General features: G+C 34.4%; 1 protein-coding gene across 1 annotated transcript in view; it reads right to left on the bottom strand.

Annotated features, from left to right (window-relative positions):
* Positions 1–6,909: 6,909 nt before the first annotated feature.
* LOC150098103 (zinc finger MYM-type protein 1) overlaps positions 6,910–26,519 on the bottom strand; it is a 106,061-nt gene continuing 86,451 nt past the window's right edge. Inside the window, exon 5 of the mRNA XM_090406087.1 lies at positions 6,910–7,282. Coding sequence (XP_090262213.1) covers positions 7,063–7,282 — 220 coding nt within the window. The 3' untranslated portion in view covers positions 6,910–7,062. The remainder of the gene's footprint in view (positions 7,283–26,519) is intronic.

Raw genomic sequence — 26,519 nt, 5'->3', positions numbered from 1 at the left:
AGAACCATGAACATCATCCAGTTTTCATGAAAGTACTATTGCAACTATTGAACAAAATAATTGAACATGATTTAAGTGAAAAATAATTAGGATTTATTCAACTACAAAAAGATTTAGTTGTAGTTGACCACGAAACTAACACATTGCTAGTCTCTGTAAATTTAGAAGTTCCAGGTGAATGGGGAAATATTGATGAAAAATTACGAGCTGTTTTAATTGAAATGGGGCCTGTTCAAAAGAAAAATATAATATATCCCAGAGATACATATGGTCGTAAATTTAGCGACATGTATTATAATAGAAAAATGGAAAACGGGAGCTCGTGCCAAGAACATGGCTCATTTATTCCGAAACTTTAAATTCTGTTTTTTGCTTTTGTTGCAAACTTGTCACATCTACTAAATCACCTACTGAGTCTTGTAGAAGGTTATAACGATTGGAGAAATGTAAGTACAACTTTACATAGACACGAGACTAGTTTAACTCATACGAAAAATTTCTTTAAATGGAAGGAACTTGATAAAAATTAAAAAAAACAAAACTACTATTGATTTCCAGACTCAAAGCATGTATGAAATGGAAAAGAAACATTGGACGAGTGTTTTAGAAAGCTTGATTGAAATTATAAAATTCCTTGGTAGTCGAAATTTAGCTTTTCGCGGATCATCTGATAAATTATATTAAAGGAGTAACGGCAATTTTTTAAAATTAGTCGAACTGTTTGCTATGTTTGATCCCGTTATGGAAACTCATGTTGAAAGGGCCCTACAACGAATACAATAGGGTACACAATTTGAGTAAAGACGGTCAAAATGAAATATTGGAAACTTTAAGTAACGCAATCAAGGACAATTTTATTATCAATTCGAAAATCTAAATATTATTCCATAATTTTAGACTGCACACCTGATGCAAGTAAAACAGAACAACTGACCATTACTATTCGCTTTGTTTTTTGTGACAATGGAATTGCTAAGATCAGGGAAAACGTTTTGGGTTTTGCAGATATATCAGCTTCCACAGGATGTGGTTTATGTGCAACAATAATGGAACAACTGGAAAAATTGAACATTCCCATTGAAGACATGCGAGGTCAAGGGTATGAAAATGGAGCAAATACAAAAGGGAAAAAATATGGGCTCCAAAATTTGCTTTTGAACAAAAATCCTCGAGTGTGTTACGTGCTGCTCATACTCTAAATTTAATCATTAACGATGCAGCCAAACTGAATGCAGATAGAATTAGTTTCTTTGCAATTATTCAAGAAATAGAAGATTTCTTTTCATTCTCTTACAAATGTTGGGCAATCCTTTTAAAGTTCGTAAAAAAACTAACCTTGAAACAGCCATCAGAAACGCGATGGGAAAGTAAAATTAATGCAATCCTTCCTCTACTATATCAACTAGGAGAAATTTATGATGCACTTTTTGAAATTTTAAATAATGAAAATTTTAATAAAGAAACTCAGCATGAAGCACAAACATGTGCTAAAATAAAGGACTACAAATTTATTTGCTCTCTTATAACTTGGCATGATTTACTTAGCAGAATAAACCGTAAGAGTAAAATGCTTAAAGACAAAAATACACCTGCTTTAGAATCTATCGAAAACTAAAATATTCTTACAAGAGTATCGATCAGATATAAATTTTAAAGTTCTAAAAACGGCAAAAGAACTGAGTGAAGAGGTGGATGTTGAACAAAAATTTAAAACCGATACGGAAGTTCGACAACGAAAGAAGAAACGCCAATTTAACTACAAGCCTCATGACGAAACGCCACAATCGCCTGAAGATAAATTTAGAGTGAATGTGTTTTATACACTTATAGACGTTGCAATGTGTTCGTTAATAGAACGTTTTGAACAACTAAAAACATATTATAATTTAAATTTCTTGTATAATTACTACAAATTAATAACGAAGATTTACGAAAAAGACGATTTAGAGATTCACTTGAAGGACTGCGACAAAAAAAGACGTATATGCAATAGAACTATATGACGAGTTATGTGCTTTCCGAGATATTTTTCAGAAGGATAATTTAAACATTCAAAAGCACTTTCGATATTAATTTTATTGTGACCAATAATTTATCTTTCCCTAACTTTTCAATTGCTTTAAGAATACTATTAACCTTACCTGTTAGTGTAGCGAGCGGTGAACGTGCCTTTTCCAAGTTGAAATTGATTAAAACCTACTTAACAAGTATGTCACAAAAAAGGCTTTAGTTTGGCGTTAATAGCTATTGAAAATGATGTATGTGTGGAATTAAACGTTAAGACCATTATTTCTAATTTTATGAATATGAAATCAAAAACCTTAAAATTTTAATAAAAAAAATTTCAAGTATATTTATGTAATTTAATTTATTTTGTTATTCTGTAAAGATGTCATTTTTTGAATACTTATATTAAATGTTCTAATTATTTCTGAATTCTTTTATTTTCTCACCTATCTCGAGTTTCTTTTATTTTTCTAAAAGATAGTTCCACTTATAAAATTTTTTTACAAGTTACTAAGAATTTTGTAACTTGTAAAATGCAAGAATTTTTTAAACTTTAGTTCAAATAAATTTTAACTTTAATTAAAATTCATTTTAATTTTGTTAGGCGATTCGGGTTGGTGAGAAGGCTATAATCCATGTAATCAACGATTAAAGTGAAGTGGCTTGATCAAAATTTGCTTTAACTTTTGAGAATTTTTTGAATATTCTGGTTTTTAACAATTATCCTGCCTAGTCAACACCCCAGATTCGTTACATTTAGTGAACCAACGTGCGACTGTTCCGTCAAAATTTATTTAAGAAATTTCAAGTAATTAAAATTTTTATTATCGTAAAAGAACCACACTCTCCCGTATCGTGGGTGTAATGGTGACATGAAAATGGGAGAAAAAGATATCCTTGAAGTATGGAGTAATTACTTTGAAAAACTGCTAAATGAAACAAGCAGTGTTGACAGCACAGTGATAAAAAATGCTGACCAGGCATGCAGTCAGGAATATATATCCATACTTGAAGTAGAAAAAGCCATCAAAGGCTTGAAATGTGGAAAAGGCAGCAGGAATAGATGATATTCGACCAGAAATGCTGAAGTATGGTGGTATAAAAGTTTTACAGTGGCTGAACTGCATAGTTCAGACTGCCTGGACAGAGGGACGAATTCCCGATGATTGGAGTAGAGCTCTCATAGTACCCATATATAAAAAAGGGAAATAAAACAATGTGAGAATTACAGAGGTATATCCCTACTGAGTGTTCCTGGTAAGATATATGCAAGTATACTTGAGAAACGGTTCAAAAGAAGAATTCTGGATTCAGGCGAAATAGAGGCTGTCAGGATCAGATCTTCACTTTACGACAAATAGTTGAGAAATCATGGGAATATAACAAAGATCTGTATTTAAGTTTTGTCGATTTGGAAAAGGCATATGACAACGTGCTAAGAGAGAAGCTATTCAATACGCTACAGTTATATGGTGTCAATGGGGCATTATATCAAGTTTATCTTATATTTTTCTATTATTATTATTATATTATTATATCTTAGTCTTTATTTAAGTTGTAAGTTAGCAGTTAGAATTGAAGGAAGTACAGGAAGACGGTTTAATGTTAAATCTGGTGTCAGACAAGGATGTACATTATCCCCTCTGTTATTCATTATCTATATGGATCACATTATGAAGGAAAGTGGTATTAAACATGATATGAAAACTGGAGATGTTAATGTCAGCTCTTTGCTTTATGCGGATGATGTTATACTTCTAAATAAATCCGCTACAAGTCTGCAAGATTCTCTGGCAAAACTGAATAACTGTTGTAATAGATATAGTATGAAGGTCAGCAATAAAAAGACAAAGACAATGAAAATAGGCAGAATCATTGAAAATGTAAACTGTGTTGTGAATGGAGAACCTGTGGAAAAAGTAAAACATTTCAGCTACTTAGGCATGATTTTTAGTGAAGATGGTAAATTAAATAGGGAAATAGACAACATAATCAACAAAGCTGTTATGGTAGGAAGTCAATTGAATCAATTCATATGGAATAAGAGAGAAATTAGTCGGAAAACTAAATTAGCTGTATACAAGATAGTGTTCAAACCAGTTTTAACTTATGGATCTGAGAACTGGATCAGAAGTAAAACACGTGATCAAAGACTAGAGACCGCAGATATGAGAGTCCTGATAAAGATTAGAGGCATGAACAGATGACATGAATGGCATCATCATATTAAAAATGAGGATATTAGGAAAGAACTTTACATTGTCAGCATCCAGAAATGCGTTATCAGAGCTAATCTCAGGTGGTATGGTCACTTAAACAGAATAGGCAAGGAAAGATTAGCAAAACAAGTGTTCTCTGCCAGGTTGGCAGGAAAACGACCCAGAGAAAGACCAAGATCTGATAATGTTGAAGTCTTGACAAGTAACAGACTGATTTGGAGAAAAATTGTAGACAGGAAGTTAGTAATGATGTACATTTTTCATGTAGTACTATCATATCCTGTACACCCCTTGAGGGTACATGGCAGGAATTTGATGATGATGATGAATATTTTTATATAATAATATATTTTTAAAAAAAATTGTCTCATAAATTTGGGATGCATCTTATCGTCCAAAAAATACGGTACATAGAATCCATCTGTTTTGATTCTAGTGAAATCCTTGTTAACCAGTGTTATCTTTATCTGGATTATTGTTGCAAGAACATCCAGCAATAATACTTTAGTATTAGACTTGAAATAAAAGCTGAAAATAAACAGAACATTAACTATTTCCTGTTTAAATAATTTGTAGCACGAGTAAACAAAAAGGATTAATCAATGAAGGAAAAAGAGGCACTGATTTTTCATATTCCATTTTATTGTTATTATTATTACCACCCCAAGACATCATGGAGTCAAAGACTCACCTGGGAGGTCCTTTTATCACACACACAGCTCATCATACTGTGTTTTAAACACATTCAAACTCTTTGCAGACACCACATTCTCAGACAAGGCATTCCAATCATTCACAACTCTGCATGGAAAAAACCTGCCTCTCACTCCCCTACTCACACCCTCTTTATACAGTTTTCAGGGATGAACTCTGGTTCTCCCCTGATTTTGTATAATAAAAAATTTTTTGAGAGGTTTCCATTCATTATTAAAAAATCATAGAAATTACCATGTTATAGTAAAATTTCAGTTTAATATAAACCAAAATAATCACTTGATGTTTTGACCTTCTTATCAAGGTCATCAATCATCTGTAGTGTACAAAGAAACAAGCTACATTGCAAACTACATGGTATGCTAAAGTCACAGTAATTTGATCAACCATTAACACTACTGGCCTGACCTCTGCTGGAAAAAAAACTTTACTGCATATTTGGTTACAAATCATAGAGCATGTTGCTCTCAAGTTTAACATATATTTCTTAATGATTTGTAATCAAATAATAATAACTGGACTAGTTTTGATGCTATAAGTTTTTTTTTTTTTTTTTTTTTTTTCACTGAGGTCAGGCCAGAAATGTTAATGGTTGGCCAAATTACTGCGCCTTTAGCATACCATGTAGATTGTAACGTAGTTTGTTTCGTTGAATATACAGGGTGTTCGGGATAAATTTGACAGTTTCGTAAGGAAAAAGAAAATCTTCTTTGTATCTATTAAATTTAATGAATTGACAAAAAAACATTACAGGCAGAGTTAATTACAATACTATCAACAAGATTTACTCAAAATAACCACCATTAGCATCGATCACAGCTTCAATTCTGCTGCGGAACCTCGAACAAGCTGATGCTACAGTCTCCCTGGGAAGGGCCGCAAAAACTGTTTTAATTTTATCCATTAACTGGGCTTTTGTATTACTGGAAGTGCGATTGGTGTCTTTTTCAACTGCGCCCCATACAAAATAATCCATGGGGTTAAGGTCTGGGGAGTTTGGAGGCCAAACATTTGGACTGGTGAAGTCGTAGAAATTTTCAGACAACCATTTTTGACTTTTCCCAGAGGTGTGGCAAGGGGCCGAATCCTGCTGCCATACATACGGCCTACCATTGCCTACCCTTGTTATCCAGGGCTTGACTACAGTTAGCAACTCCACGAACAAAGCCCGAATTCCAATGCCAGGGTTCTTCAACACCTGTTCCTGCAGATTTGCGAGGAATTCTGCTGTACGAACGCAATCAGATCGTCTGCTAGGGATCTTTCTTCTTGTTACATCCTCGTAGTCACCATTGCAAGTCTCTAGTTCATGCCTGATTGTTTTTACTGTATTCAGGGAGCATTGGGCAGCAGTCGTAATATCCTTATTTTGATGGCGGGCACGAATCATCATGATACAAGTTATTCTCTTCCATGATTCAGGTGGGTTCCAGCTATCCATCCTTTCTGACATCTTGTATATGAATGAAGAAGGGTCCAAACTTTTAAATGAAGAGAAGTGTGTGTTAATACATGTAACTTACGGAAAAATATAATTAATTATAAATATATCAAATTTATCCCGAACACCCTGTATGTGTATACTCCAGTTGATGACCTTGATATGAAGGTCAAAATGTAGAGTCATTATTTTAGTAAATATCATATTATAGTAAAATTGAAGTTTTACTATAACTTTTTAATAATGAATGCTGATGACTGTGCAACTATGAGGGAAAGGATTTTTATTTATTAAGGATTTCTATGAGAGTTTTATTTTTCTTACACACACACACACACACACGCGCACATACAAACAAATTAAATCTTTCTTTGGATTGTATAAAGGAGACTTACATTTATGATACAGCTTTTCATATCTGAAATGAACATTTTTTTCTCACTACAACTCATTAGCTACTGATCACTGAAGTATAAATTAAGACTTTCATCTTTTCAGATCTAATTAACTAAAGCAATCAAAATCATATCAACAAGATTTTTTTTAGTGAAAAACATTTTACAGCTAAATTCTGAAAATTACACTGCAAAAAATATTTAATATACTGATCCATTTCAATAGTAGATTTCTATTAAGATCTTTAAGCATATAGTTACAGGATGCAACTTAAAACAGTATTAGCTAAGTCTTCAAGGGATTTTTAATGATTATATCAGTGCCCTCCACTTCGATCTGTTCATAAGTCCAACGTCGATTATTTCGACATTCATGACAGCACTTTGATGAACCACATTTAGGACATGGATTGTGACAACCAGAACAGTCTTCCTCTAAACAATCACACATATCCTTTCCAGACTGCACATGTATACCTTTACTATTGTAGGTATATGATCTGGAGCTAAAGACATGATAAAAGAATTTAATTCTTGCATGAAATAGAAATATATTATCAGTGAATACAAAGTTACCTCCTCTTTCACTATCTAGAATGATTCTTACACCCAAATATTTTTACTGTAAAAATTTCTGCAGACCACTGTCAATGTTTAAACATTTCAATAAGACTTTAATTCACAAATTCATTGTTTTCACAGGCATTGAGTAGCCAATTTATCAGATATATCCTGCATATTTATGGACTTCACTGGTTTCATTAGAGACTACCATACTGTAGGTATATTCCAGGCTGTATAAAGGAGATAGGTTTGTGTGTGGGTGCACACATGCCTGTACATATATACACCCACACAGTGGCACACTCAGGATTTGATCTTGGAGGGGGCCTGAGCACTCAAGATTTAATCTTGGGGGGGGGGGAACGATTTACGAATACACACTATGCATTGCATACGACCTATGACTCAGCACCTGCAGTGATCACCAATACATGACAAATAGTATAGAAATAGAAGACAACAGAAATTTAAAAAAATCAATTTTACTTAGGAAAAGATTTTTGGAAAATTTTCTAGTGTTTATTTACTTTTTCTTTTTTTTGGGTGGGAGGGGGCAGCAGGGCCCCTTGGCCCCCTCCCTGGGTGAGCCACTGCACCCACAGACCAACTGCAAGGCCTAAATGAATCTGAGCATTTTGCAACCTAGTATGATAGCTAGTGCTAAAATATACCAATGCAAGTGTAACAGAAACTGTTCCTCTGCTGAGGTGTTCAATCACAGAATAGTGCTGAGAGTGAACTATTCTTGGTATGCATACAGTTCCATTCATGTCAGCTAAAACAAATAAGCAGTTGTCAAGTATTAGGATTGGACACCCATGGTGAAATAAGGACTACATGATATGACAAATCATGGTTTGTTGGTAGTAGCACACCATGGTATCGTGTGCCCATTTCGGTTGGGTGTGCTGTCATGTGGGTTATCTTGCATAAACATCAATACGCGCTACAAATTTCACATCAATTTGACCGTATACATGGGTGTGTGTCTGCAGAAATTTTCCAGAGGGAGGGAAAGCTTGGAGACAAATAACTACATCAATAAATTTTTATAATAATTGATTTAATTAAATAATTACATCGATAAATGTCTTTTAGCAATTTTTGATGTAATTATTTATCGATGTAAACTATAAATACAGTACATTATTTTCATTTTACATTGATTTTAATGATCTTTAATTCTTGGTGAAAAAAAGCATTCAGAATTAATAGTTTTTAGCACAATTTTATATATATAAAAAAAATAGTTTTTTTATATGTTATTTATAAAAGTAATAGTTATATAATATTTTTTAATTTATAATTTTAAAATATAAATTTTTATATGATGGTTATTTATAAAAATAAAAAAAATATAAAAAATAGGCATAGTTTATAAAAATCAACTAATTAATTAATCCCAAAACTCCTAAATTAAATTATTTCAGTTTAAAAGCAAAAAAATCATAAAACTAACAAATAAAATAATATTAAATTACATACACTTATCTTTTAAAAATGTATTTTTCTGTTTAAATTTGTTTCACTATAAATTTACAATTTACACTTCACTCAGTGACTCAACAGACACAGAGAGCAAACGAACTGGTCTCGCTGTTCACAAATCAGAAAAAGATGAACCAAAACAGGAACATGTGTTTTATTGCAGAAATTGAAACAGGCCAACTCATCATAAAATTTTAAGACGGACAAAACTTTCATGGTCGAGGGTTTAAGGTTACATATCTCAATCACTTTTACGATTATAATTTGTGGAATTTTTTTACTCCAGCCCGGTGGAAAGTTCCCCATTTGCCCTCCTCCCTCTGCAGATGTCCATGACCGTATGATTGCATTTTTATTGATGTATGAAAATTTTGAGAGTGCATAGCACATCAGCGCTCATCTTAATTGGTCCAATGCAATTAATTGCAGGATAACTTTTAATACTTCTGCGTAGAGTTGGGGAAAAATTTGTTTGTTTTAAGATTTATTAGAAAACAATGAAGGAGAATGCTATAGTTGGTTGGTATATTTGAAATACTCAAAGATGAAAATATGTGAACGATCATTTATAAGACATGTTAGAATAGGATATGAAAAGAAAGAATAAGTATGAGTAGAAATGCTTTCATTAATGGTAAACGAATTATTAATAATTAACATTTGTGATATGTGTGTGTCCTATAAGTTGCTGGGTAGTGCGTTTGTGAATTTATGAATTTAATTTATGATGGCATAATTAAAAAAAAAAAAATTACGAGGAGACAGAGAATGGCATCATCATCATCAAATTCCTGCTATGTGCCCTCAAGGGGTCTACAGGATATGATAGTACTACATGAAAAATTTACATCATTACTAACTTCCTATCTACAATTTTCCTCCAATTCAGTAAATACAAAAATACAAAAAAAAAAAAAAGAATGAAAAATATGCTTGCATCCAAGTGAAAAATATAGCTGAAATTGTTTGTTGAACTAAATATAAAAAAAAGAAGGGAATTTTATTACAGTTGTGATATGATAAAATAAGGTTAAGTAAAGCAAAGAAGATTAGTTATAGGATTTTGTATGTGAGAGGCTAGATTTTACACTTGAAATAAGAGATTAAAGATTCGAGTTAATTCTTAGAAAATTTTGGAAAGGGGATTAATTTAGTATAGATGACCCTCTATAGGTTAGCTTAAACAAAAACCAAAGCTCAAGGTCATACCTCCCGAATTGAGACTTCATCACGTGTCAGTGGCGTGCACACGGACCGCATGATGTTTTGGCAGAAAAACGTCACTCTAATTGGTCAGTGAAATAGACTCCAGTAAGGGGGGAAGAAAAGAAATTGAAGAAAGTGCCGGTAGGGGTCACTGTATAAAAGGGTTAGGGACCCCCCCCACACACAAGGCTTTTTTTCTCAGTTTTTCTTCATGAGTCTTCGTATAGGTCTCACGTGGTTTTCCTGAGTGAAGGGTTAGGAGTTTTCTCAGTCCGACACAATAAGGAAACAAAGTATGCGGGATTTTGATTCCATGTTCCTATTGTAAGAAATGAGGGACGCCGTTTAGTTAAAAAGAGAGAAGACAATGTCAGTGTGTTTCATCGTCCAGTGATCGTAACGAGAGAAAGAAAATTCTATAAAGAAGTCAGTCCCCATGTGGTGAATTTCACAGCCATAGAATAGATGATCCTATGTGTGTCCTTGATTGAAGAATGTAAGGTAAAGATTGTGAAAGCCCATCTTAGTGCCAAAAGAACTTAGGAGTGATAAGTTATAGAAGAGTTCATCCTAGGAAGGTAAAATATCGGAAAAAGGTAGAGACCAGTGTAGAAGACTCAAGTCAAAAGGTACTGTAAAATCTCGTGTCGATTCAAATCATATGTTACTGTAGTCATTGTTCGATTACTGAACAGTTGAAAGGATTAATGAGAATTATACCTAGGACTTTAGTACATGTCAAACTAGAATAAAAAATGAGCTTGTTATTATTAATTAATACGTAATTCATGTACCTAGAGATTTATGCATGTACATTGTATTTTAATTAAGAGAGTTTTATAGGTCAAAAGTGTGTATTAGCTCAGCTAATACAAACTTTCTTAGTGAGAAAATTGGAGTAACTGATTATATATGTCCTAGAAAATACAGAATTATAGCATGATCAAACCAGTAAGGGGTTAGACAAAGGATCAACTAGTTCTAGGATTATACATGTTTGTATGTATAGAACCTGTTATGTCGATATGATCACAATTCTCATGTAGGATCTTAATCTAATACTTGTGTTGAGCTAGTGAAAATTTGTATTATATATTCTTATTATTGAATTGAGTTTTATTTGATAAAGAATGAATTGTACCATGTTTAAGAGTTCAATAAACTTTTGTTCATTGAAAATACAGTTGTCTGAGATTGCCGCTCAATGCACCACTTGTAACAATGTATGAACCTAATCACGCGAGGGAGAAAATTTGTTAAGTTATGAGATAAAGGTCACGACCAACTGCATATTAGTTTCACACTCAGACATATTTTGGTAATTGCTCCTTGTTTTTGAATTTTATATCTTAAACTAAATGCCCTGAAAGGCACAGTATAAAATAAATATTTAGGGACACTAAGGGTAGAAGAAGCTTGAATATTTATTTGGGTGATATCTCGTATATAAATAAGATTTGGACAAAGACAAGTAGAGTTTCACATGTAAGGATAGTTGAAAGCCTAATAATCGTAAATTGGGACACAACACTATACTGCACAAGCAAAAGAAAAAACAATTAGCATTTTTCTCCATTCCATTTCTATGCTGATCCTCCCCATACATGCATTCAGTACTACTTCCAACATCCACTCTTCCTATGCTATGTCTCCCTCTCCACCCCCCCATTTCTGTTTTCCCTCTTGCATTCCATTCTCTCTTCATTTCTCACACTACTACTATTTCCACTGCCAGGCGCTTCTGTCTCTTCAGTACCACTCTCCTGATCTTTCACTTCACCTTTTCAGTTCCAAAAAACATGTGTAACAACTGTTTGTAATACAGCCATCGATTACACAAAGCGCTCAACTCATGACAAGTGACAACGTTCAATTGGATTGGTTGACACAATAACCAATCACAGACACTGGTGTTGGGTGAGCTCAAAATTTTAGCTCGCCCAGCCCCTCCTTCTCAGCAGTTTAAAAATATTAGAAAGCTAAGAATTTGACCTGCTGGGCCCTCTTTACATTTTTTCAAGGGCTCTAAAGGTGTGTGCATTTCGAAAGCACACCCGGGCTATTAATGCGAATGTGACGCAATGTTTACGCGTCGAAAAGTGCCCTCTTCATGAAGCACTAATACTTTATTATCCTCGTGAAGAGGACAATGAAGCATTAGTATATTGTGTTCAATTTTAGGAATCACGTGAAGTCTGCAAACAATTGGGAGAGTCTTTAATGGGAATAAATGCAAAAATATAACATCAGTGATACTGATATTTCACACCTAACACACCCGGAATATTTGCCCCTGGTGACAACGCTATAAGCTGGTGGTGGGAATGTTTCTTGGAAAGTTTAATACTGCTGATTTGGCATCTGATACCACTGCCTATTTGAACAATGTTATCAGCCAGCCAAGTGCATCCCTTCATATTCATTAAACCATTAGTAATGGTATGACATGCATATCACAAAGTACAGATTATTCAGGAATGGTTCTCAGAGAATTACCATACTTCATTGGCTTACTTGGTCATGGGAACCTAATCCCCCATACTCTATTATTAAAAATCCATCATTATATGGGATGAGTGGAAAAGCTGGTAGTGATAGATGTATTACACTCTAGTTTGAGACCACTGTGGAATGCAATCAACTTTGTATTAGCAAGTATCCCTGTAAAACACTTTTAGAACACAGGGTGTACATACCCTAATGAGCTGAAGCTGTTCTGAGGATTAAAGTGCTACCTACCTAATAAGGTAGGTATACCTAATAAATTAGCTTCTCAATGTACAAAATACTGAATTCATTTTTTAATTAGATTCTGATTTTTTTTTATTCAAATAAATACTTCATCATCATCATCAAATTCCTGCCATGTACCCTCAAGGGGTGTACAGGATATGACAGTACTACATGAAAAAAATTACATCATTACTAACTTCCTATCTACAATTTTCCTCCAAATCAGTCCGTTACTTGTCAGGACTCCAACATTATCAGATCTTATATTTCTATTGTCTAAGACACTTTGTAAAGTATCACTCCACCTATATCTTGGTCTTCCTCTGGGTCGTTTTGCTGCCAACCTGGCAGAGAACACTTGTTTTGCTAATCTTTCTTCGTCCATTCTGTTTAAGTGACCATTTAAACAGAATGGACGAAGTTTAAGTGACTCTGCTAATCTCAGGGTGGTGTGGTCACTTAAACGCATTCCTGAATGCTGACAATGTCAAGTTCTTTCCTAATATCCTTGTTTTTAATATGATATTGCCATTGATGCCATCTATTCACGCCTATAATCTTTCTCAGGGCTCTCATATCTGTGGTCTCTAGCTTTTGGTCAAGTGTTTTACTTCTGACCCAGCTCTCAGATCCATAAGTAAAAACTGGTTTGAACACTGTCTTGTATACAGCTAATTTAGTGTTCTGACTAATTTCTCTCTTATTCCATATGAATTTATTCAACTGACTTCCCACCATACCAGCTTTGCTGATTCTGTTGTCTATTTCTATATTTAATTTACCATCTTCACTAAAAATCGTGCCTAAGTAGCTGAAATGTTTTACTTGTTCCACAGGTTCTCCATTCAAAACACAGTTGATATTTTCAATGATTCTGCCTATTTTCATTGTCTTTTTATTGATGACCTTCATACCATATCTATTACAACAGTTATTCAATTTAGTCAGGGAATCTTGCAGACTTGTAGCAGATTTATTTAAAAGTATAACATCATCCGCATAAAGCAAAGAGCTGACATTAACATCTCCAATTTTGATATCATGTTTAATACCACTTTCCTTCATAATGTGATCCATATAGATAATGAATAACAGAGGGGATAATGTACATCCTTGTCTCACACCAGATTTAACATTAAACCATCTTCCTGTACTTCCTTCAATTCTAACTGCTGACTTACAACTCAATTAAAGACTAAGTATTGCTTGATATAATGCCCCATTGACACCATATAACTGTAGCGTATTGAATAGCTTCTCTCTTGGCACCTTGTCATGTGCCTTTTCCAAATCGACAAAACTTAAATACAGATCTTTGTTATATTCCCATGCTTTCTCATCTATTTGTTGTAAAGTGAAGATCTGATCCTGACAGCCTCTATTTGGCCTGAATCCAGCTTGTTCTTCACCAAGCTTTTCTTCAACAATTCTTCTGAACCGATTTTCAAGTATACTTGCATAGATCTTGCCAGGAACACTCAGTAGGGAAATACCTCTGTAATTCTCAAGTTCAGTTTTATTTCCCTTTTTATATATGGGTACTATGAGAGCTCTACTCCGATCATCAGGAATTCGTCCGTCTGTCCAGGCTTTCTGAACTATGCAGTACAGCCACTGTAAGACTCTTATACCACCATACTTCAGCATTTCTGGTCGAACATTATCTACTCCTGCTGCCTTTCCACATTTCAAGCCTTTGATGGCTTTTTCTACTTCAAGTATGGATATGTATTCCTGACTGTATGCCTGTTGAGTGTTTTTTTACCACTCTGCTGTCATCACTGCTTGTTTCATTTAACAGCCTTTCAAAGTAATTACTCCATAATTCAAGGATATCTTTTTCTCCCATTTTCATTTCACCTTTATCACCTCTAACTCCTTTTACAGTACTTTTTCCTCCATTCCTAAGCTTCTTCAATAACCTCCAGAATATCTTACCACCTTCTTGATATTTATTTTCTATGTTCTTGCCAAAGTCCTCCCATGACTTTTGTTTAGCTAGTTTTACACAGTGTTTAGCATTCTTGCATTTGTCTCTGTATTCTCTAAGAGTACAAGCTGACTTATTTGACAGGAACTTTTGATATGCTTTCTTCTTTTCCTTCACTGCCTCTTTAACTTCCTGTGTCCACCAGGGAGTTATGATTTTTTTTATCCTTGCAGACAACCTCACCACATGCCTCTCTGGCAGAATCAATCAATGTTTTCTTCAAGGCTTGCCACTGAATCTCCAAGGTTTGATTACTGTTCTACAAACTCTTTCTTTTTTCTTCATAATCTTTGTGTATTTTAGTCTACAGTTCACATCTGAGAGCTTCTCAACTTTTATTCGCTTTAAAACTTTCTTACATGTTAATTTCATTTCAATATGAAATTCAATTTTCTTCTGCTCAAGACTAAATAGTGATCACTTCCAATTTCAAATCCTCTGCACACTCTAGTGTCCTGCACCAGAGAGAAAACATCACTATCAACAATAACATAATCAATGAGACTTTTCTTATTCTGTCCATGTGAATTTGTGCACATTTTTATGTTGGAACATGGTGTTAGTAATTACCAGTCCATGTCCTGAGCAGAAATCCAACAGATATTTGCCATTATTATTAGCTTTGCTCTTTTCTCCATATTTTCCCAAAATATTTTTGTATGTCTCACAATCATTTCCTACTCTGCTATTTAGATCCCCAACAAGGACCAACTTTTTCTTTTTCGTTGTGTCAGATGCTTTTTCTAAAGCCTCAAAAAATTCCTCCACTTCTATCTTAGTATGTGGGACCATAGGCACAAATAAGTCTCATTGTCCAGTTTCCCATTCTCATATTTGCCCACATTACTCTACTTGAGACTGACTGCCATTCAAGAAGATGAGCCTCATATTTTGTGTTGAATACTATGGCTACTCCTTCTTTTCCTTGATTGTCATTGCCTGAATAGAACATTTTGTATTTATTGCTCAGGAAGATCTCACCACTTTTTGTCTTTTTGTTTCAGTCACCCCTATTATGTCGATCTGGTACTTATCTAATTCCTCAGCTAGCTCCACTTGATGAACTTAATTTCTTCAAAAAAAAAGTATAAAATTTATTACTTTTATGGAATTTTTTCTACAACAGGCATGGACTGCTCAGACTTAAGAGCCACCTTCAGACCACAGTTTTAAGCATGGTGATAGAACAGTAGTAAATGTATGGTGTGTCTCACAGAGATGTTACTCATGACACGAGGCACAAAATCTATGAAATTTTTTTTTTTTTTGTACTTGTTATTCTATTTAACACTTACATACTTGGATAATAAATATCAACTAAAGTCAATTTTTAGAATAAAGTAGGAAATGGATCTCAGCCTTAATCAAATATTTTGCGTATTTGAAAAAAAAAAAAAAATTCAGTTAATACTATATGTCTTGTTTAAAATGGAGATAGCTATGCATATGTAGAAAAACATGCTATTTGAAAGAAATTTCTGCCGACACTTTGCAAACAAGAATACTTATGTACTCCTATGGCACATAACTGACTATGATTTTATATTTGGAAAACTATTACAAAATAGGAAAACATGTCAGAGTATGGCTCAGAAAGAAAGAAAATTGATGGAATTATAGATGGTTGTAAAAATATTACTGACCCCTGCTGCAGTCCTCCTCTCAAAATCTGGAGATTTGCGAACAGCCCTTCTTATTAAGGTAATGTTTTGTGATTACAAACTACATTATGAATGAGTGGCTGATTAATAAGCCTCAATGGATATTATGAAGTTTTTAAAAGCAGAATTTGATTTGTTGCCTATTTTTATTTTCTTCCAGCTGCTTCATGTGAAGTACTAATAGCATTAATTGTCTATATGCTCTTACAACCAATCTTCTGTTTGATCTGCCTGTCTGCTGTCCCAAGTATGAGATTTAAGATGGACTTCAGCCAGATACTAATGAGAACAAATGGTCACTAAAAGAATGGAAGAAAAGAAGCAATTTTCAATGGTCTAAAAGTGGAATGTAAATCAGTTCATGTAAAGAAGTTAACCTAGCAGGCCAAGGGAAATTTGAAGAATATTATTACTGTGGAGCAATTATAACCTCAGCTAATGAATAAGGTAGGAAAATGTTAGATGTACTAGAGATAACTATTCATCTGTCAAGTGTCCATTTTAGTAAGCTATACATAATTCTGAGCAGATCTATTTGTTCTCTAGATGCTGAAGGGGAAGTAGATGAAAGAACACGGGTAGATGAGTCAGAGGTATTAAAACTATTGTAATAGCTTAATTTAAACACAGCAGTGGAAATGCATGACATATCAAAATAAGTACCTGAAGGAATGTGTAAGCAATCCTCCTGACCTGGCTGTTCAACTTGAATCACAACATACATTATTCCTGAGTGTGGAATAACATCAAGGTACCAGAGTGGCTGGGAATACAAAACTAGGAACCCCCCATAGGGGATAGCATGGTTTTATTAATTACCATATGGCCTTGATGTGTTTACATATCAATAAATACAATGATGTGAAGTATCTATTGAAATAACATGAATACAAAGCATAAATTACTTGATATATTTCATCCGTATTGCCTTTTGGGTGGTTAAAGGTATGTCTTGCTTTAGCAATCTGTTCTTGTTCCATAACAGTAACAGCAGAATCAGATAAAGGAAATGGATATATCATGGTATTTCTTGCCAAGGGATATGACAGGACTGTATATGTGAGGTTGTTATACAAACTCAAAGGGATGATATGCAAAAAAGACTTGACAGAGTGGCTGACATAACAGGTATCAAAAATTGATGTATGGAGGTATTGAGCTGATAAGGATGGCCATTAGTGTATGCAACAGGGTTTGTTTGACTTGTATAACATACATAGATATTCTAGAGTGTTATCTTGTTATCTGCTAGAGATTTGAGGAGCTATAATGGCCAGACAGTTCAAGTTTAAGGCTACACCAGTTAAACTGATTAAATCACTGCACTAGACAACTGTCTTGTCAAGGAGAACACCTTGGTGGGAGAATAACTTCATTTTCCTGAACTTGTAAGGAAAAAGGAAGCTATGTCTTGACAACATCACATCTGGGTTACTATGCACAGATATGCTCACCAAGAGATGTTGCAAAGATCTGGCCAGTAACCAAGATGATAACTGGTTTATGGAATTGCACATGTGAGGAAATGTGATCTTTAAAGTTTAAGTAGAAGATGTAAGAAAGGAAATATGGCACAAACATGCAAGGGAAATTTTGTAGCTTACGTGTGGCAGGTGTGGAAAGTACTTGGGGTCATCCCTGGAAGATGACTAAGAGTGTGGTTAAAAACACATGTGCGGGTTCTTCTCATCGCAAGTAATGAGTATAGAATAGGCAACCATTAGGTGTTTGAGTGCATGTTCAGTGAACGTATTCTAAGAGATATGACAGATATTTAGGCAATGAGTGAGTAAAAGGGATCCTATCCATTGCCAAGTATTTGAACTCATTGAAGAGCCTGCATAATAATAATCTGGGAACTCAGCTCTGACGACTAAGCATGGTATTTTTTTTTCCCAACAAACAAAACCAAGGCCTAGCAATGGGCAACCCTTTATTCCCGGTTCTAGCAAAGCATTTTCCTAGAAGATTTTGAAACGAAAGCCATATCATCCTTCTCACTTAAGCCGAAACTTTGGAGGCGTTGAAACAGATCATAAGTTCATTAAAGATGAGCTTATGATGATGAAATAGAAATTATATTCTTGGTTTCATCCTTTATCCAGGTTGCTTCATGACTGGGCTGCAAACTTTGTTTGCTTACACTTGGATAAAGGATGAAACCAAGAATATAATTTCTTGGAATCTTTAATTTATAGTATAACCAAGTGAAAAAACTCTTTCAACAACAGATCATAAGTTCTATATCAGTATTTAGAGTGAATGATGATGTATTCATCATGCCAACTTAATATTCTTTGCTGATTTCTATTTTACAAACAAAGTGCTATTTTAATGATAATAACATCACTGAGCTGTACTGCACATTTAACTGTGTGGTGTGGATGCATATCTGCTAAGGCAAATAAGTGCAAATAAAAGTTACTCAGCAAGCAAATCCATATTTATTCTTCTTTACTAAATTATTTTGTTAATTTGTGTTATATAACATGTAATATCATGAGAAACGTCTAGTGTTATAACAGACTTTTTCGGTAAAGGCTAAGATATATCAATATATATGCTTAGTTCCTATAATATATATCTTAATTTGTATATCGCCATATGTAAAAATAACACAAGTCAAAGATTGCTGATTTTTAGGTATGCTGCTTAACAGCCACCAAAGGATGCAATCAAGAGAGTCATGCAAATTATTTGCAGTACTAACTACAGGAAAGTAGAAGTGTCATTTTCCCCTTTAGCTGAAATAACAATTTCCCCCACATACTGCTCTGGAATGGCGATATGAATATGAATCCATATGATATATCATAGTTTGACAAAAAAAAAAAAAAAGACACGTTTAGAATTGTGGGACCTTAAATAAAAAAATAAAAAAAAATCACAAATCAAGAAATCAAATAATAAATGTTTCCTTGATATTGGTCTCTCCTGCATATAGTATAGTAAAGTTTTGAAACTTATCTTAACCCAAAACAACTGTTTCATATCCAAATAATTTAGTGAAATTTAGTCTGCGCGGTTAGCCTAGTGGCTATGCGCTTCGCAACCATATGCCTGGGGAAGGAGTGTCCTAGGTTCGATACCCGTCGGTGACGTGAGGAGCTGAAGGATCTTCCTCAGCCATAGCCAAGTTAGCCAGTCTTGGGCGTGGACAGCAGGGTTTTTTTCTCAGTTTATTCTGGGGTTTTTCATCCCACAAAGCAGGCAAACTGGCCTTGAGAACTCAACACTACAGGTCATAGGAAACACCGGGGGCATAAGGCTGACCACCTTATCCTGTAAACAGAGTGAGGTCCGATGATCAATGGACCCTCGACACCGCAAGGTAAAAGAGGGTATAAGGAAGATGATGATGATGATGATAATTTAGTGAATTTAAATTCCATGTCCTGAAAAACATTTCTGAATGTAGTTGTGATAAGTAGACATATGAATTCAAAGAATATGTGTAATGCTTAAAGATGTTGAGAGGTATTTACTGAAAGCAGATAGGAGAGTTTTTGAAATTGTAGAACTGGGGAAAGAGACAAGGACATTCCTAGAAGTTGTGTTGAATTCTTGCATTTTTTATTTATTTTTTACATGGAGAGTGCATGATGCATAAGTTGAAGAGATTTATGATAGATGTGCTAGAAACAAAGATGACCTTCCATAATGAATATGTGGACAGTGACCTACTTGAGAAATTCCCAAACCATGACATATTTTTTTAAATTCCTAATATATCTGTGCATGCAGTATGGGTATTCATTTTGGTCTCATCAGAATTGTTTGTCATTCTTATTAATTATCACATATATTAATAATAATAATAATAATTTAGTCCTATTGGGCTCAATTGGATAGTCTAGGCCATTGGCCTGAAGATCTTAGGATGTAAGCTTCCCAAATTTGGGGCAGTCTCGTGCACCCAAATTTGTTGAGGTTTGGAAAGTTTTTCAGGGCAGAGGCAGATTCGTATATTTATATATTACATTTTTATATAAAAAATATATATTTTATATTTGTATTTGCTGTGTTGGAATAGAGTAGCCTTCTTTCAGTGTGTCCTGTGGTGGGTGTCCAAAGCATAGTCAGCAATATAACCAGATGTAGTCCATCTGTTCAGATATTCTGCTATTGGCTCTCCTGGCCATAGTAGGACAATTTGCAACTGAACGGCACCTGGAATCTCTTATGCGCTCTTATGCTAGAGGATGAAGTCCCACCCAAAATTATTTCCTTTGTTTCTTTCAGCAATTATGTATTAACTAAATAAAATTTATATTGTTTATAGTTTATATTTTTATGGATAAATAATACTACTAATCATTTTAATTACAGTTGTTACATTCTAATGAAATTTAATTTATAAATTAAAAATGCCAAGAAATTATATTCTTGGTTTAATTCTTTATCCAAGTGTATGGGAGGGCAGGGCTAGAAAGTTCTGATAAACACCTAGAACAAAAATTATATTAAAGCAACTGATATAATACCACAAGAAAGAACATACAATGATATAAGAACATAAGTTACCTTCATAACTCCTGTTACTAGTATGTGGCTATATTTTTTGGGTTATATCAATTGCTTTAACATTGTTTTTGTTTTAGGTGTTTATCAGAACTTTCCAGAACCCCCCCCCCCCCTCGTAAGCAAACAATGTTTGCATGTCAATTGCCTTAGTATCCCATAATGCAAAGTGCACATGTGCACACACACTTTCAGATGTGTATAATGCTATGATTTATGGGAAGGGGCCACTACCCAGACCAGTTTCGACCTTCACTGAAGTCACATCATTAGCAGTTTTTATTTTAATTTCTGCTTGTCAAAGAGGCAGAAGTAAACTCAGAATCTGCAGTGAGTAATATGGTTATAACTTTGTATTGTAAAAATGGAAGACTTCTAGGTAGTGTTATTTCTTGAATATTTATTCAAATAAAATTACATGTACTTTTGATAAACATTCAACTATGTTAAAATTAATAAGAATAAACTAATTCTTAAATGGAATAATTTTAATGTACAAATATTTCTGACATTTTATTGTAATAGTGTAACTGGAGAGATTAATGGACAGAATCAGAAATGAGGACAGAGGAATCTACATCGGTGGAATAAGACTCAACAACCTATGCTTTGCAGATGACGTTGTTTTACTTAAAGAAGATGAAATGAAACTTGAGCAAATGATACATAATCTAAATAGAGAAGGGAACAGATACAGATTGAGGATGAATATAGAAAAGAGAAAATATCATTTTGTCTTTTCTATCACCACATTTGGCAAAAGGGAGATTGGAAAAAAGATTATTGTACAGGGAAAGGAACTTGAGAATGTGGAACAGTTCACTTATCTTGGAAGTTGTATAACACATGATCTAAACTGTAAAAAAGAAATTAAAATTAGTACTGCAAAGGCTTTAACAGTGCTAAAATCCATGGACAAAATTTGGAAGAGTAGAAATATCAGCTTAAAAACCAAACTAAGAGTTCTTAAGACATGCATCTTTAGTAGTGTATGGTTGTAAAACTTGGATAATGACAAAGGAATCAGAGAGAAGAATACTGGCTTTTGAAAGAAAGTGTTATCATAAAATTCTACAAATTGGATGGACTCAGAAGATAAGAAATGAAGAAGTGTACAGAAGAATACAAAAAGGATATCTAAAAGAGACTCTGTTTCAAAAAGTCATACAAAGAAAATTAAAACTCTTTGGACATATTTATAGAATGTAAAGTGACAGAAAGTTAAAGTCATTGGTGTTTGGCCTAATGAGCAGAACAAATATCAGAGATCATTCTTATCATGTGGGCCGATGATATTAAAGACTGGTGTGGAGGAAACTCTTCAAGAATTAAGTCATGCTGCAATGAACAGATATCATTGGGACAATATAGTCAATATGGCATCAGACACCTACGGGTGCTGCCCCCATGGTTCGTGATGATGATATTACTGTATTATGTTATTAAACACCTGATAACAAAAAAGTAGCCAGGAAATGAATTTAATTATTTTGTGATGTATGTGACTGATTAACATCCGTCACTTACATTCTACATTCATGTGTACATTTTAGTAGCATGATTCCTAAACCAAAAGTTAATTCCTTTTCATGTTTGTTTATACATGGCACTAAATGATGAGTGAACCATTCCTGTAATAAATGTTTTATTTCCAAGCATTTTAAAAAAATATACAGCTTATGTATTTACAAAGTAATTGCAAATACAAATTTCCTATAGACAGTTAACAGGAAATGAAACTATGCTAAAAAACAAGATATTTCTTTGACTTCTGAAATGACAGAAATCGGCAGTACATTGTTGTCTCAATTCAGAAAGGGATTACAAAAATATGTTAATTGCCAGATTTTTAAAATACAGTAAGCAAAGTGTGCACCACAAAATTCCTTCACATCATAACATAGTACAAGAATAGCAATAATGCTTGTAAACTACTTTGGAAAGTCAGAATACACATTGATATTTCTTAGCCAAAAAGCAAATGATAGTCTGTACTATAAAATATTAAACTGATGCAAAGAAGAATAAGAGCAATATCCCAGAAGAGGAAAGTCGCTAGTGGTGTGCATCAGGGGTCTGTTTTAGGGACATTGCTGTTTAACCTGTATGTTAATGATATTGATGAAGATTTATTATTATTATCATTATTACATTATGCCTCCAGGGAGTCTAAAGACTCATCGAGGGAGGGCACCTACTCCACAACTCTTTGCCTCCACCAACTAGTACAAACCGCAACTACCATCATCATCTACACCAACACCATCTACTGCCCACCACCGCTAGCAGTTTCACAGATAATCACAAACATCCATGGCACAGGTTCGAATCTGCAGCCTTTTGAGTGGAGAGTGGATAACGAACTACTCGGCCAACCAGGCCAGCAATTTGGATGGAGATATTCAGTTGTTTGCTGATGATGCAAAGTTTGGGGGCAAACTATGAAGAGTAGAAAAGATGTTGTGGCCTTACTAGAAGAACTTGAATAGATTGAGTGAATGGCCATGGGAATGAATGCAAGTTTCAATGTTACAAAATATAAGGTTTTAAAATTTGGGAAATAAAGATGAGATGTAGAATTTACGCTTGGTGGGGGTATATTGTCGGAAGTGGAGGAGTAAGAGATTTTGGGGTGATAGTGGATAAGGAGCTGAAATTTGGGCGACACACTGCCAAAATTGTGAGGACAACACAAAGAATTCTGGGAAATGATGCAGAGGATACAAACTTGTAGAATAAGGAGATTCTTGTTCCGTTGTATAAGATTCTGATTAGGCCACACATAGACTACTGTGCACAGATTTGGTCACTTGGTTTTCAAAAGGATGAAGAGATGTTGGAAAGGGTCCAGAGATGACTAAGGTAGTTTCTGATCTCTAGAATGTTGAATGGGAGGAAAGGTTGAGAGATGCAGGTTGCAGAGTCTAGTGGATAGGAGGAAGAGGGGGTGATATGATAGAGACCTAGAAGTTAGTAAGAGGTTGTTATAGGATCAATTTTGGAGAAGTTTTACAGAAAATGGTGGGAGAACACCAGAGATCATCCCTGGAAGTTGTATAAGGAATGGTGTGAGCAGGGAAGTGAGAACCAGGTTTTTTTGCATGCAGAATAGTGAATGATTGGAATGCCTTTATGGTGAGCTATGTGTATGATAAAATGACCTCCTAGATGAGTCTTTGACTCCATGGGGTCTTGAGATAATAATAATAATAAACATCAGTACTGCATATATAAGTAACTGCAAATAAGAGTTACCAAATACATAAATCAGGATTACAAGCATTAGAATATCATTCCAAAGAAAAAGCGTAATGAATTTGTTTAAAGTGCCATAATTTTCTTTTACTTTTATGTAATGATTTTATGATGTTATGATTTTTTCCAAGAAAAAACAAAAATGTGATTAAATTCCTTTGAAGTTATTTACACTACCTGCACTCACAACACACTCGGGTAATGCATTCCACTCACTAACAACTCTCCACATAAAAATCTACTCCTCAAACCCTTCTTCACCACATCTTTATACAACTCCCAGGGATGGCTTCTCCTTCCCATCTTAACATCCACTCTTTTTATACCATCTTTTTTGATAGATAACATGCACCCGCAACATTTTCATCATTCCTTTTGATGTATAGATAACACGCATAAGCCAACTAGCAGTAGAGTTAGGAAGTACAGACAGAGGATGGAGGAATTCTTTAAAAGCACGTGCATTGCTAGTAGCAGTGGTCGATTTTTTAAATTCCAAATTTTACAATTTTCACATTATTGGGGAGCACTGTGACATTACTACAATGGTGATTTTCAAAAGAAAGACTATTCCAAAAGGTTGTGATTCCAAAGATATTGTTACTGCTAATGATAAAGATTGGATAAATTCCAAAGTTATGAAATTTTGGTTGGAGAATGTGTGGCGAAAGAGAAAAATGGCTTTTTTTTACCCAAAATCCAAAATCTTTGTTAGTGTTGGATTCGTGTAGGGCACACACGACAGCAGAAGTTAAAATAAGTTTTCCAAATTGGCCGTCATTCCAGGTGGTTTAACAAAAAAATTCCAACCCCTTGATCTTGCAGTAAATAAACCATTCAAAGACAATTTGTGGGCTAAGTGGGAAGACTGGATGAATGGCATCCGTGAATAGACAAAACACGGCAGATGAAAAGAACATCATATAAAGATATAGTTACATGGATTGTAGAAAGTTGGGCTGCTGTAAGTGAAAACTGTGTTAGAAATGGTTTCATTAAAGCACAAGGGAATGCAGTGGTGTCCGGTGACAATGATTATGAAGCTGAAGAAATACTGTTAAATTGCGTAGAAAACAAAATTTTTAACACAATCGATTCTTTCAATATTGAGTCTGATGAAGAATTTTCTGGATTTGAATAGTATAATGTTCAATAAATATTAAGTAATACTTTTACCTTAGTTTTGTTATTACATTTGATTTACCTCTCATACCTTTCAAATATATACCGCGCATGTTATCTATCGAAAAATAACGGTAATTTCTTCTATATTAATCTCATAGAATCCCTTAATTAACTTGAAGCTCTCTATCATATCTCCTCTTTTTCTTCTATCCAAACCTCTGTAATCCGCATTCCCTCAAACACTCTTCATAACCAACACTCTAAGAGTCCTGATTTCACTTTGGTTATTTGGACCCTCCTAGTGTTTCCACATCACAATGAAAACTAGGTGACCAAATCTGAGCACAATAGTCCACATGTGGTCTGACCAATGCCTTATATAGAGGCACCACCACCACCACCACCTTATCCCTACATATCAATGTGCTTTTTATCCTAGCAGCTATATGATGTGCAGTCTTTGCAACACAAGCAATGTGCAGTCAGAACTTCAGTTCGCTGTCCACAATCGCTCCAAGATCCCAAATCTCATCAACTTTCTAAAGTATAGCTCCATCAATACCATAAGTAGCCTTATATTCTCTGCATCCCAAAGTGTAACATCTTGTATTTACTAATATTAAAACTGCAACCACACTCATTTGTCCAAGCTAAAAGTCTATTGAAATCTTCCTGTAGAGAATTAATGTCAGCACTACGCCTGATAATTTTACCTAACTTTGCATCATTGGCAAACATTTGAAGATTCCTGGTCAATCCACAAGAAATATTATTAACAAACAAGTTAAACAGTAGGAGCTCAGGAACAGAACCGTGAGACATGCCACTGGTCACCTTCCTTTTCTGAGACACAGTTCCATCATACACAACTTGCTGGAAACGTTCAGAGCCAATCTCTGATCCATCTAACCAATATACTATCTATTCCTATCCTCTGCAGTTTGTACACCAACTTATCATATAGTAATTTATCAAATGCTTTTGCAAATTCCAAGAATATCACTGTATATAGACATATACAGTGATATTCTCTATATATACTATATACTCTCCCTTATCCACCACATTTGTCATCTTATCATAAAGCATAAGCACATTGCTAAAACAAGACCTGTCCTTCAGAAATCCATGCTGACCATCACAGAGAATCTTATGTTCATCAACCCAATCCTCCTGTATTCTATTTCTAACCAATTTTTC

This window comes from Typopeltis vanoorti, chromosome 16, assembly GCF_054136105.1.
Source record: "Typopeltis vanoorti isolate ZY-2024b chromosome 16, IOZ_Tvanoo_1.0, whole genome shotgun sequence".
Classification (NCBI taxonomy): domain Eukaryota; kingdom Metazoa; phylum Arthropoda; class Arachnida; order Uropygi; family Thelyphonidae; genus Typopeltis; species Typopeltis vanoorti.
The sequence above is the reverse complement of the archived record's forward strand: the minus strand, read 5'-3'. Positions and strand labels throughout refer to the sequence as shown.